This window comes from Trachurus japonicus, chromosome 11 (assembly GCF_045865225.1).
Source record: "Trachurus japonicus isolate A0001 chromosome 11, Traja_1.0".
Taxonomy (NCBI): domain Eukaryota; kingdom Metazoa; phylum Chordata; class Actinopteri; order Carangiformes; family Carangidae; genus Trachurus; species Trachurus japonicus.
In genome coordinates this window covers 9,272,091-9,284,562 of record NC_140917.1, presented here as the reverse complement: position 1 = coordinate 9,284,562, position 12,472 = coordinate 9,272,091, and the positions used below count along the sequence as shown (strand labels likewise).

Here is a 12,472-nt window from a genome sequence, read left to right as displayed (position 1 = left end):
AGAGCTCAGCCAGTCCACCGACAGCCGAGGAGGACGAGCGGGAGCGCACCAAATCCCTCCCTGCTCATGGTTCGTCTGTTTTCTTAGACTGTTTTGAAATTTTAGGTTTTTACTAGCCTGACAAGCCAGACTATATCATTAAAATGTCTAGTCTGGCAACGACCGGTAGACCTCGGCTCAATCCAGGGGGCGGGATGAAGGCTGTCTTTCAAACTGCCTCTGCACGCAATAGGGTAGCGCTACGACCAATCAGAGCAAAGAGCAGGATGACATTAGCCTGACAAGCCAATTAAAATGTATGTCGTCATCACGTTAAGCCCGCCAACTAGAGCACTGGAAAAGAGAGTAACGACACGCATTGGTCCAATGGAAGCGCCTCCTGATGGCGGAATATGGGTATTGCAAAAGCGCTGAACTGAGATCTCTGCATTGTTGGTGAATGAGCAAGTGTGGCATTTTCAATAATTTAAGGACATTTATAGATCACCCACGTTAATAGCATCATCATGGATCCTTTACAGATAAATATTAACACATAGGCGAGTAAAAAAACAAAAACAAAAAAAAAAAACAGTGGTCTTTCAATCTACATTTTGTAATAAACAAATTATAAGTATAATTTGATATGACCAAGACACCAAAAAACAAAAACACGGCCGTTTTCGTCAATTTATAAGCAAGTGGGCAACACACATACATTGGAGTGAATGAGTTTTCTGGGCGCTTTTGCAATACCCATATCCTGCCACTCGGGGCGCAAAAAGCTTACCACGGGAGTCAATGGTGGTGTCTTTACTCTCTTTTCCAGTGCTCTACGCCCAACAACTCTCTAAACAGATAGAGCGCTGTGATTGGTGAACACAAACGGTGTTCGAGACTCAAAAAGTTCCTATGGCTCATTTCTAGACCCACCTACGGAGCAAATAGATTTGCTGCTGCTAGGGTGCGTCTAGATTTCTAGGCTAGGTTTTTATGCTTTTAATACCTAAATTTATTGTTTTCTTTCTTTCTGTCTGTCCTCTTCAGTGCGGCCTCCATCTGTAGCCGACACAGATCTCAGTCCAGCCGAAGAGGAGGCTCAAACTCCGTCAGAGAACAAATCAGAGGACGAGTCCGGGGACGACCCTCCATCAGTCTGAAGGTCGTTTTAAAAGCTCCTTCCTTCACCATGGGGACAATCACACAGTGGACAGTAACTGACTCGTGTAAACATGAGGGACGCCATAAACCTTTACTGAACGGAACGAGGCTGAACGCCGTTATCAGGGGAGTTTCCTGACCTTGGATCAGTCCAGATGATCGGCCGCAGTCTTATCACCGTCTCTCGTCAACAGACCATAAAGAGCCGAGCAGAAGCTCCGGATATAAAAAGAGCTCAATTAGTCCAAAGCACTGAGGAGGACGAGTCTGGCTGTTTGGTTGGTCTTTGGTTTTTACTGTGTTTACTTCACAACGCAGCAAGTGAACTAACCATCAGCTCGTCTGGAGATAACGACCTGGCACAGACGTTTTTTTGTTTTTTTTTACCTGTCAGAGGAGGAAACAAAAAAAAAAACCAAAGAGTTCAAAACCCTCAAGTCTTTTTTTTTTATTATTACATATTTTATCACCAACGAGACTGAATCAGACTGAAACAAATGAGTCTGCTTGTTTTTCTCACTTTTATTTTTAACAGGACGTCAGCGATGCTAACAGTGCTAACCTAACAGAGCTGATGATGTGTGATGTCGCCCTCAGCTTTCATAGGAATTTACACTCAGTTTTTTATCTTCAACATTATAAATCTGCTGCAAATCAGGGTTGTTGGTCTTTTTTTTTTTTCTTTTTTTTTTGTTTATTCAAATCATTCCTCCTGTCCATGTTTAAAAAATATTCCAGCTTCCACCTGGGAATAAACATCAATGTCAAACAGAGTCATTTTTATTCAGACTTCAAGGGCAGCATTTCTAAAAAACAAGAATGAATGAAAATGAGAAAGATTTGGATCAAGAGTCAAGAAAAGTTACAGATGTTGAAGAAGATCCAGTGTTTGTGTCCAGATGTGACCGGAAAACTCATATTTTGCTAAAAAAGAAAAAAAAAAAAAAGGTCCAATGAATGAAAATTGAGGGTGTATTTTATTTTGAAAGGCTCCGTTGTTGCTCCTCCTCCTTCCTGAGTGGGTGGAGAAGAAAGAGCAGCCGAGGTGTCGCCAATCAACCAATCAGATCATTTTCCCCCATTTGACATATTATTGATTCCAGATGTTGCTCTGCTATCACCTCTGCTGCTGCTGCTGTATCCTCACGATCACCGATCACACCGATTGATCGTGAGCCATGAACTGCTGCACTTACAGATGTTTTTATGTGTCAGTGTAAATATGAACTAACACTAGAGAGATCAGAGTCAAAACACACAAACTCTGGGGTTTATACTGTATGATTATTGATTATTGATTTATTATTGATCTTCACTTCACTTTCACGGTGACGGTTTTTTTATTTTTTTTATTTTACTGGGAAAAATATTTTTATTTTAAAAAGTTTTTATTGTTCATGTTTGTGAGACGTCGCTCGTTTCTGTATCGTTTGTTTATATCAATAAAAACTGATTTACTGCTACGACTCCATCTCTCTCTGTCTCTCTCTCTCCCCTCCTCTCTTGCCCCCTCTCCTTTTTCTCCCCCGTCTTTCCCCTCCCTTTTTCTTTCACCCTCTCACTCCTTCCCCTCTCTCTCTCAACCTTCTCCCACTCTCCTCACCCCTCTCCTTCGCTCTCACACCCTGTTCTCTTCTCTGATTCTCCCCCTCTCTCACCCCACCCCCTTATTCTCTCAACCCCTCTCTCTCTTTCCCTCCCCTCATTCTCTCTCCTTCTCTCCCCCCTCCTCTACTGCCTCCCACTCTCATCCTCTCTCCCTCTCTCTGTCTCTCCTCCCTTCAAAAACAAGTTGTTGAAACTCTCCTCTTTCATTTCTCTCACCCCAGAGATGAAATCGGGATAATATTCTCTCTCTCTCCATCTCTAGAAGAGTTTCCTCCTCCTCTTCTTCCTCTTGTTGTTTTTCAGCTCGTCCTCCTCTCTGGTTTCTATAGCACCATGGACGTCTCTCTGGACGGTCTGGACGCTGCAGGTTTTCTCCAGATCTGGCAACATTTCGACGTTGACGGTGAGAACGATTCATTGTCTGACGTCAATGTGACACCGACTCTGTCTTGACATTTACCTTGAACTTATTATAGCCTATAACAACTCTGTTCATTATTGAGAGAATTAACATGTTCTGTTATTGCTGCTGTTATTTGAGTTAAACAAAGGTTCAGCTCAATGATATTATGACATCGTGTGATGCATCATTGAAACTTGAGAATTAAGATTCTCATAGTGTTTTTCGTAATGTTTTTCCAAACTAGAGCATTTATTAACACAATAAAGCAGTTTAAATTGGTAATAGTGTTAATTATTGTTTCAGTAATTCTGTTTATTTAGTTCCATTACAAATTAGATACATTAGATGCAAACTGATAATAATAGCTAATATAAATACATATCAGAATATTATATTATAGTATATTGGATCAACCATCTTGATTCTGTTTCCTTTAAACCAGCAGGTCAGAAACAGGAAGTGAGGTTGAAATAGGCAATGGTTCAGGTGTCGGTGTAGATCAACAGTTGTAACAATACGTAGGTGATTGCAAATTGTGAATTGTATCACATAAAAAAAGCAAAACCAACACAACTCCTCTTCCTCCAGTTGGCCGCCATGATGCTGCCGGAGGAAGAAAACTTCCTGCTTCTGTTTCGCAGAGAGACGCCGCTGAACAACAGCGTGGAGTTCATGAGGGTGAGGTCCAGAACGGGTTCTCAACATCAGGGAGGTTCCCAGTAAAAAGGGAGAATCATTGATTTCCGCCATACTATATCCATTCATAAGTAATACAAAGACAGAATTAATGATAGTTTAGGATGTGGGGTTAAAACACTTATGCTAATGTGATTTAAGTAAAGACTTTATCAGATGGGGACAAAATCTTATGGTGCATTTCAACCAAAAAGTACCTAGACCATTTAGTTTTGGGATCTTTTTAGTTCCAGGTATTTTTCTTCAGGAACCAAAAGTTTACCAAGGCCCATTGCTGACTGCATTTCCATGACCGCAGTCCAAAAGTCCAGGGAGGAGTATCCAAATCAGGCCAATCAGCCATATTCATAGCATCACCATTTTTGCTAAACGTCATCATTACGGGTGGGAAGTCTCAACGCCATAACACAACAACCATTGAGCTATTTAACGTTCCGGTGTTAACGTGAATAGTATCTCGGGTGTGCGTTGACTATCCACAGTTTTACTGCTTTCCTATCTTACATTACATTAGCAAGGGTGTCATATCAACATTGATGTTACCGTTACCGTTAGCAGTTGCAGCTAACGACGGCTAACGTAATTCAAATCAGTTTAACTCAAATGTTGTTTACCCACGCCGAGTCATGACGCAAGGAAAGATGGCGATGCTTTGAATGCGGTCAATGACAATGACCATGTTGTGGTTCTTGACTTTTTTTTTGAACTCGCTTTAGTTTTTGAAACTTCTCCTGGACATGTTTGGTGGGGTGGATAATGATGAGCTCGTTCCACATTGTTGACATGTCGACATAGACCTTTCCATTGTAGGTTGCTGACTCCATCTTGAACCACAATGGAAAAACACTCTATATTCAGGTGAAAAACAATGTAGCAAGTACTGGAGCCATCGAAAATGTCCGGTACTGCAGACCACACAACCCTAAAGTTCCTGAACCTAGAGAGAGTACTACGACTTATTTAGTGGAAGGTCAATTACACAAGACCTTAATTCAGACTCTGGTTCTTGTGGTAGAAATGCACATAGTTCTTCAAAAGCTTCCTAGTTCTTTGGGAAAGTTCCTTCAGCAGAAATGAGGCTTTATTCTTGTCTGGTCTGGAGGATGTCTCCAACAGTTTGCTCTTCAGTACTGACCAAGTTGTTAAATACTCTTGGTCCTCAGATCTGTCAGTCTGTACAGATTCTGACAGTTGGATACTGAAGGACTTTTCTTTTAGCGCCTCCCTCAGGACAAACATTGTAATGGACGAAACAGGTTCGACTTCAGTTTTGAGATGTTTGATGTATTTTCAGTGATTTTGTTGTATCGTTTGCAGATCTGGAGAAACTACGACACAGACAGCAGCGGATACATCTCAGCTGTCGAGCTCAAGGTAACTAAAATTAAAACTTACACCAAACTATGTCAGTTTTTTATCTGTGTTGTGTCAGTTTCGGGTCCTTCTACGTTGAATTTCTGTCTTTTTGCCTCTAAGCAATTAACTTTTGATGATAATTGACGTGGTAAATCTTGTTATCCCTGTGTCTTGTTTGGTCCTTCAGGGCTTCCTTCAGGACCTGTTCCTCCAACACAGGAAGTCAGTCACTCTTGAGAAACTGGATGACTACACTGACACCATGGTAACAAGCAGAGTGGTGGTTGATCATCTGATTGGTCCATCACCGAATGATAAATACATTCTGACAAATTTTCCCTCTGTAGATGAAGATGTTTGACAAAAACAAAGATGGCAGACTGGATCTAAACGACCTGGCCAGGTACTGACTAAAACTTTATCTTGTAAAATTTTACATTACAAACTCAGGTTAATTTATGAGATTTTTCATCATAAAACAAAATACAAAACCTCCTGGAACCTGTTGTACACACTGAAGCTGATCAATGAACCTCGCTAAATATTGCTAAAAAGAAAAAGAAAAAAAAACAAAATAACCCTGAATAAGTGTCTATAACCTGCTGTCATTTCATGCTTTTACTTTGAAATGTAAAATATTAAATGTCTTATTTGAATATAAATTCTATATGTGTTTCTTGTTGTCATCAGAATTTTGGCCCTGAAAGAAAACTTCTTGCTGAAGTTTAAGATGGATGTAAGAAATAGAAATATTTCACAATAACAAGCACAGATCTGCCCCCAGTCATTAAACATCACTTTAAATGTTCCCATTAACATATTAATACTTTGTGCTCTTCTTAACATGTGTTGTTTAAATTATCTGATGTGTTCGGTGTCAGGCCTGCAGCCAGGAGGATAGGAAGAGAGACTTTGAGAAGATATTTGCTCACTATGATGTTGTAAGTGTGAATTCAGCTGCTTTTAATGAGGTGTTCCTCCAGTTTACTGAATTCAATACGTTTTGTTCTTGTTTTCTGATCATGTTATGGATAAAGTCCTTACTGTTGTGTGTGTGTGTGTGTGTGTGTGTGTGTAGAGTCAGACAGGTGAATTGGAGGGTCCGGAGGTGGATGGATTTGTCAAAGACATGATGGAGCTGGTGAAGGTGAAACACTTCCTCCTTTATCAATCTTCACATTAAAGGTCTTCATGCATTACATCAACAGCAACCTTAGTTTTAATGGCACTGGTTCTTTGTTTGAAATGAGGCTTGGGCTACAGCTGGAATATCACTTTCTTTAAGAGCAGGTATTGACCACTTATCTTTAAACCCTCCTGCAGCCCAGCATCAGTGGGACAGACCTGGACAAGTTCAGGAAAGCTCTGATGGGTCACTGCGACATCAACGGAGATGGAAAGATCCAGAAGAACGAGCTGGCTCTCTGTCTCGGCCTCAAACTCAGCTAACGAACCCAACATCCACTCATTCATGTCTTTCCTTCACCTCTACTCCTTATTTCCCTCTCTTCTGTCCTTCTTTACTCCCTTACTTTTTACTCCCTCCTTTCTTCTGTTTCCTCCCTGACTGGTTCTTACTTCGATGTTAGTCATTACATTCCCACAATTTTCAATATTTTTCTCTATTAAACTTTATATGAAATATACAGGGTATCCGCGGGTCTTAAAAAGTCTAAAATTTGAAAATCTAAATTTTAGGCCTTAAAATGTCTTAAATTTGTTGAATTATTGTGTTCAAGTCTTAAATAATTTTAGCCTCGCATTTGCCCCTAAAAAAAAATACATGTGTGAACTGGGAAAATCACAAAAAAGAAAGAGCACAACCTGCGATTGGTCAAAAACTACAAATCCCACAATTCTCTGGGCTCAACAATAACAGTAGTTAGTGTAAGTAAGGGAGAGTGGAGCTGTCGGTGAAAAGAGGAAACAACGCCACGTCTGGTCCTGTTCTATGTTGTTCGTTCACACCGTCACCGTTTATTCGTTACGTCCGCGGTGTAAAAGGCCGTAACGCAAAGACGCGATTAGGCGCGAGACGCGATTAGGCGCGAGACGCGGTATACGCGACTTTTTTTTTTTTGCGACGCAATACACGCGATTCTTTTGGGGCGACGGGACCATCGCGTCTTCGTCTATTTCATCGTGTTTGGTGGGAAGACCCACAAGGGGCTTCCCACCAAACACGAGGAACGCTTTTTTTTTCGCTCGAGTTCTGACGCGCGACCAAACGCGAGATACGCGAGATAAGCGAATTGACGCTCGTTTTGACTCGTGACCATTTTGTCTAAATTCGCGTCTCCACGAGCCCGCCCATTTTCACTACAACAACAACATTTCTGCTCTCATCGACCATGGTTGAGGTCACAACGCTGCTGTAGCTGCTCTGGAAGTCCGAGACTCGTCTGAGGCCAATCGCCGCCGTCGTTTCTGGAGTTCCGGGCTGATGAGCTACAGAGACTTTAGAGTCAAAGAGGAGCAGTGCGTCGCTGTGTCGGACTGTTTGGATTTAATGAAGAAGCTGCACAGAGTCAGGTGAGCAGAAGCTGCCCCCCCGCCCCCCCTCCCCTCACCGTGGAGCTGCTGCTGTCTCACAGCCACCACCGACCCCTAGAATAAAACACCACTAAGCCGTGGACGGTCGCTGCGTGGCTGAAATGCCGACGGCCAAAACAGCCGCCACCAGGTCCCTGACGGGGTCCGCCCGCAATTCAGACATCCCGCTATTCCGACATGTCTCTATTTACTTTATTTATTTATTTTTTTTTACAGCTGCGATACCCAGGCGCGTCTCTCTTTTTTTTTCTTTTCAGCATGCCTATCACTGGTTTGATGAGGGAGTGATGTTCTTAATCTCAACAACTCAACTATCAAGTCGCAAACAAAACTGACACACATGATAAAACAACCAGAACTATGCTGCAGTTTGTTTGTCAAGTTAACCTGTCACCTTCAGCACCACGGACAGCGAGGCGGATGAGCTGCGGAGCTGTGAGTGTCTGGGCTCTGGGCTCTGGGCTTAGGGCCTGGGGCCTCATTTATCAAAACTGTAAGTAAGCAGTGTAAAACTGCTGCTACTAAATGTTTTGCTTAGGCCTACGGCGAAAACACACCCAAAATATTTACACCTTTTTCAGATCTATCAAACTGTGCGTGCACAACTCCCCGCAATTTCTCTTTCATCAAACTGGATCCAAGAATGGTGCGCAACATATTCCGCCCCAGGAACGCCTAGACAACCATATATGGTCAGCACGTGCATATTAATTAGCCATGTGCGCACTGTGGAGCGGCTACAAAGTGACAACAAAGTGACAACGAAGACAACGGGCAGAGGGCAGGGGAAAGAAAGCCAGATACACGGAGGCATCTGACAATAAATCAGTCAGAAAAATGATCTTGCATTTTAATAAGCTACAATAAAAACGGTCTGAACGCAGCTCAGACCGGCCCGGTGCCTCAGCACTGTGTCCTCCCGTATTTTACCTGGGTCGCTACGGAGTTTGATATGAAAAAACAAACAAACAAACGCCAGGCGCACGTCGCGGTGGAACCGAGAACAGCTGAGTTTTCCGCTCCTACAGCTGAACAGCTGATCTGTGGTGAAGACGTACAGAGACCTGCCACAGTGTCACGGTGCATTAATATAAACTTCAACCTCAGAGCTGTCTGTCCTCAGACTGTCCTGACTGTCCCTGAACACCACACAGAGACAACATGGAGCTGTGTGACAGGTTGAGTTTTATTTATCATGATAATTAATACATACTTAGTAACAAGCCTGTAAGTTCAACACATCAGTATGCTACTGTGATTTAACTAGCCTAGTTAAATAAAAAGATGTAGTTTAATACCATAATACTGTATATAGGGGTGACCAAAGGCCAATGTATTTACTTCATGTGTCAAATGTTGTGTTGGTCATAATACAGAACAGGTTGTGGCTGGTGTCTGTTGATTAAAGAAGTTGAAATATTTCCATGTTTGTCTATTCTGGGTCACATTAGAAGTCATCACATTTCAGGCCAAAGGTGAAGTGTTGGTGCTGTTCTCCAATGTAAAAATGCGTCACGTTTGACCCTTAACATTATTCAAGGCTTAAAGCCATCAGCCTGTTGGTTGCCAGTGAATTAAATAAATAATATGTTCCATAAACATTTTTAATTTCGCTCCCCAATTTCTTTTTGTGCCCCCAAATAGTTCACTTTAGGCGTGTTCCTTGGGAAAAATATTATGGTAGAGCCCACGCTACCGCAAATGCTCAATAAAATGCTCCCGACACTTCATTGTGCTTTATTGAATGTATTTTCAACTACAAACAAGCCTAACACGCAACTTATATATTGCAATCAATTTTTAATTTTGTGACTCCGCATTTCTTTTGTGTGTGTGTGTGTGTGTGTGTGTGTGTGTGTGTGTGTGTGTGTGTGTGTGTGTGTGTGTGTGTGTGTGTGTGTGAGTGTTCAGTAACATCTTCAGACAAAACTCCTTTTTTATACATCAAAGCATCTGTTGTTTATTTAAAACTCAATTAGTAATATTATCTATGACTCTTCTTTCATGTCTTTGTAAATAAACACACACATGATCTCTTTTTATTCGACTGCTTAGTTAAAGAACATGTTACAAAATGACTTTCAGCTTGTTTGGAGTTTGACGTCTTTCTTTATTTCCAGTCAGTTAATTCCACTGAGAGGCGTCACTAACTAACCGTTCATCATGGTTTTGATTCCGTCTGTAACAGAGATGGAGTTCGACCTGGACAAAGCTCTGGAGGAGGTTCCCATCCACGTGGAGGACCCCCCCCCTCCTCCACCTCCTCCCTCACAGTCATCGGACAGGATGTCGGTCTACCAGGGAGACCTCCCCCCTCCCCCGCCCGCCGCCGCCGCCGCTCCCCCACCGCACACAGACTCTGTGTGTCTGAGCGAGCTGCTGCCTGTGGAGCACGTGACGCTGGAGCATCGAACCAAACACCGACCCAAACCAAAGAAGAGGACGAAACCCAGTCGACCTCATGTAGGTGTCATCAGTCATAAGCATGTATTCACATTTTATAATAAGAGTTAAAGCTCCAGTTGGTAAGTTATTGATGACCAAGGTGAAATTGTTCTTTTACTTCTGTAAAAGTAAATACCTACAATGTAAGTCACTCTAATTTTTTGTGCTTTTATTTTCTTGCCACCATCGACCTCTCAGCGGGAAGCAGCCAGCAGCTCGGCGCCACAAGAGCCGGAGCAGAACAGCAACATGGGAAAACTGGACGAGGGTCTGGACGACTTTTTCTCCAAGAAAGTCACCAAACTCGGCTTCAAGTGAGATTTTCCAATGTTTTTGTTACTTTAAAGCAGAAGTAAACGGAATGTTTGTGTTAATATAAGTCTTAGATAGTTATATCTTCCGACAGCAATCACTTATATAGAGTGTTTGGTCTGAAACACGGGTCTGTCAGTCACTCTGCTCTGCTGTAAGCCGAGGAGAAAACTTTCCTTGTATCCTACAACCTTTATCCAATGAGGAGAGAGAACAGCATAGAGGGGCGGTCCTCTCTGTGTGTGCAGCCAAGGGATGTGCTGACAGGAAGTTAGCCAAAACGACCGGATCGCTTACTTCTGCTTTAAAGAACTACTTAAAGCAGATATCAGTGGAATGTTTTTGTTAATATAAGTCCTAAATAGTCCTATTTTCCGTCAGCAATCACTTACATGAAGTATTTCAGCCTAAACACGAGTCTCTCCGTCACTCTGCTCTGCTGTAACCCGAGGAGAAAATTTTCCTTGTGGGATACAAGTGTTATCCAATGAGGGGAGAGAACGGCATGAAGGGCTGTGTGTGCAGCCAAGGGATGCGCGTGAATGTGGTGACGTAGCACGAGGACCAATTGATGCCTGACAAGGGCGGGGGCTGCTAACTCATGGTGCGTTCAAGGAAACTCGTACTTTGTGTTTTTCCTTCCTGTGAAGTCATACCAGTTCGATCTGGTACGAGTTCACGGGTCGGAAGTTACGAGTGGCCGTTATAGGGAACTTTCACAGACAACAGGACGGTAAAAACACGAGCTACGGGTTACCTGGAACGCTACCAAGTCGTAGTTGTGACTTGAAGCTGTAACTTACGGTTTCAAAAGCCTGCCTTGAACACAGCATTAGCCGAAACGGCCGTGCCGATGATATCTGCTTTAAAGTGTTGCTATGGCCACGTGGATAACGTTAGCATCAAATTCCCGTGTGCACTTTTTTAATTCTAATATTTTTTATCTTCGTCAGACTTCCCTCCGTCAGAGGTCAACCGTCCAGCTCGCAGGATTCGGCGGATAAGAAACGCGAGTCCAGGAAGAGCGGTTTCTTCAACCTCATCAAATCCCGGACGTCGCGCTCAGAGAAGAGCCACGGAGCCGCCGCCATCACCCCACCTCAGCCCGCCTCCTCCATCACCCCCGCACCCGCTACGCCCGTCAGCCCCGTGACCGAGGAGGTGACGCCGACATCGACGCCGACGCCCCTACGGCCACCGACGCCGCCCGCGAAACCCGCCGCAGCCGTGTTCGAGTCCCATCAGGAGCTCCACAGGGCTCCGTCCTCGAACCACACGGACTCTGAGGTGGAGTCTGGTCCGACCGCTGCTGCCGCTGCTGCTGCTGCAGAGGAGGAGAAGGAGAAGGAGGAGCAGCAGCAGCAGCAGGAGGAGGTGGTGGAGAAGAAGGAGCATCCACACATACCCCGACATATTGGGGTTCCTGTGATGGGAATGGACCTGATGGCGGAGATGAGGGCGAGGATGGCTGTGAAGAAGGTGGGTGGAGTCGATAGATAATATATTAATAGAGCTTTAAAAAAAAAGTATTAGAGGTTCTGCTTTTGAGTTTGAAGCAGAATAAATACAGTCACAGTTTCTCTCTGTCTCTGTTTTCAGTCTGAGTCGTTGACCGACAAGACGGACGGTGACAAAGGTGAGTTTATTCAACATCCTGTCACATGTGTTGGATTTAACAGCCACAAGAAGGTTGAATGTTGCGGTTTCATTATCATCATTGCCATAATCCCTATAGTCGTAGCAGTAGGTTCGTTACCTTTAATTGTCGGTGCAAGCTATTTTTAGAACGGTGGAGCAGAGCCGCGAGCTGCTCAGAGCTACGCTACGGAGGCTCATGGGATTTCTTGGTTTCCCTCATCAAACTCATCAAATACACAATCCAACAACTCCAAAACGCTCTGGTGGACAAGTTGTGACCTGCACATTCACCACGCTATGAGATAATAACAGAATGTTATG

General features: G+C 43.4%; 1 protein-coding gene across 1 annotated transcript; it reads left to right on the top strand.

Moving 5' to 3' along the window:
• Nucleotides 1-3,081: 3,081 nt before the first annotated feature.
• Nucleotides 3,082-6,652, top strand: LOC146978193 (secretagogin-like). The gene is made up of 9 exons (XM_085790570.1): nt 3,082-3,180; nt 3,740-3,829; nt 5,165-5,221; nt 5,391-5,468; nt 5,551-5,606; nt 5,894-5,939; nt 6,085-6,144; nt 6,282-6,350; nt 6,527-6,652. The coding sequence occupies exons 1-9, from the start codon at nt 3,082-3,084 to the stop codon at nt 6,650-6,652; spliced, it is 681 nt and encodes a 226-aa protein (XP_085646696.1).
• The last annotated feature ends 5,820 nt before the right edge of the window (nt 6,653-12,472 follow it).

What these genes read in the sequence shown, in the direction of transcription:
- LOC146978193 (XM_085790570.1), top strand. Translation starts at nt 3,082, where the DNA reads ATGGACGTCTCTCTGGACGGTCTGGACGCTGCAGGTTTTCTCCAGATC. An exon ending in ACAGCGTGGAGTTCATGAGG is followed by an intron (nt 3,830 to 5,164) that starts GTGAGGTCCAGA and finishes TATCGTTTGCAG; the next exon opens with ATCTGGAGAAACTACGACAC. An exon ending in GATCTAAACGACCTGGCCAG is followed by an intron (nt 5,607 to 5,893) that starts GTACTGACTAAA and finishes TGTTGTCATCAG; the next exon opens with AATTTTGGCCCTGAAAGAAA.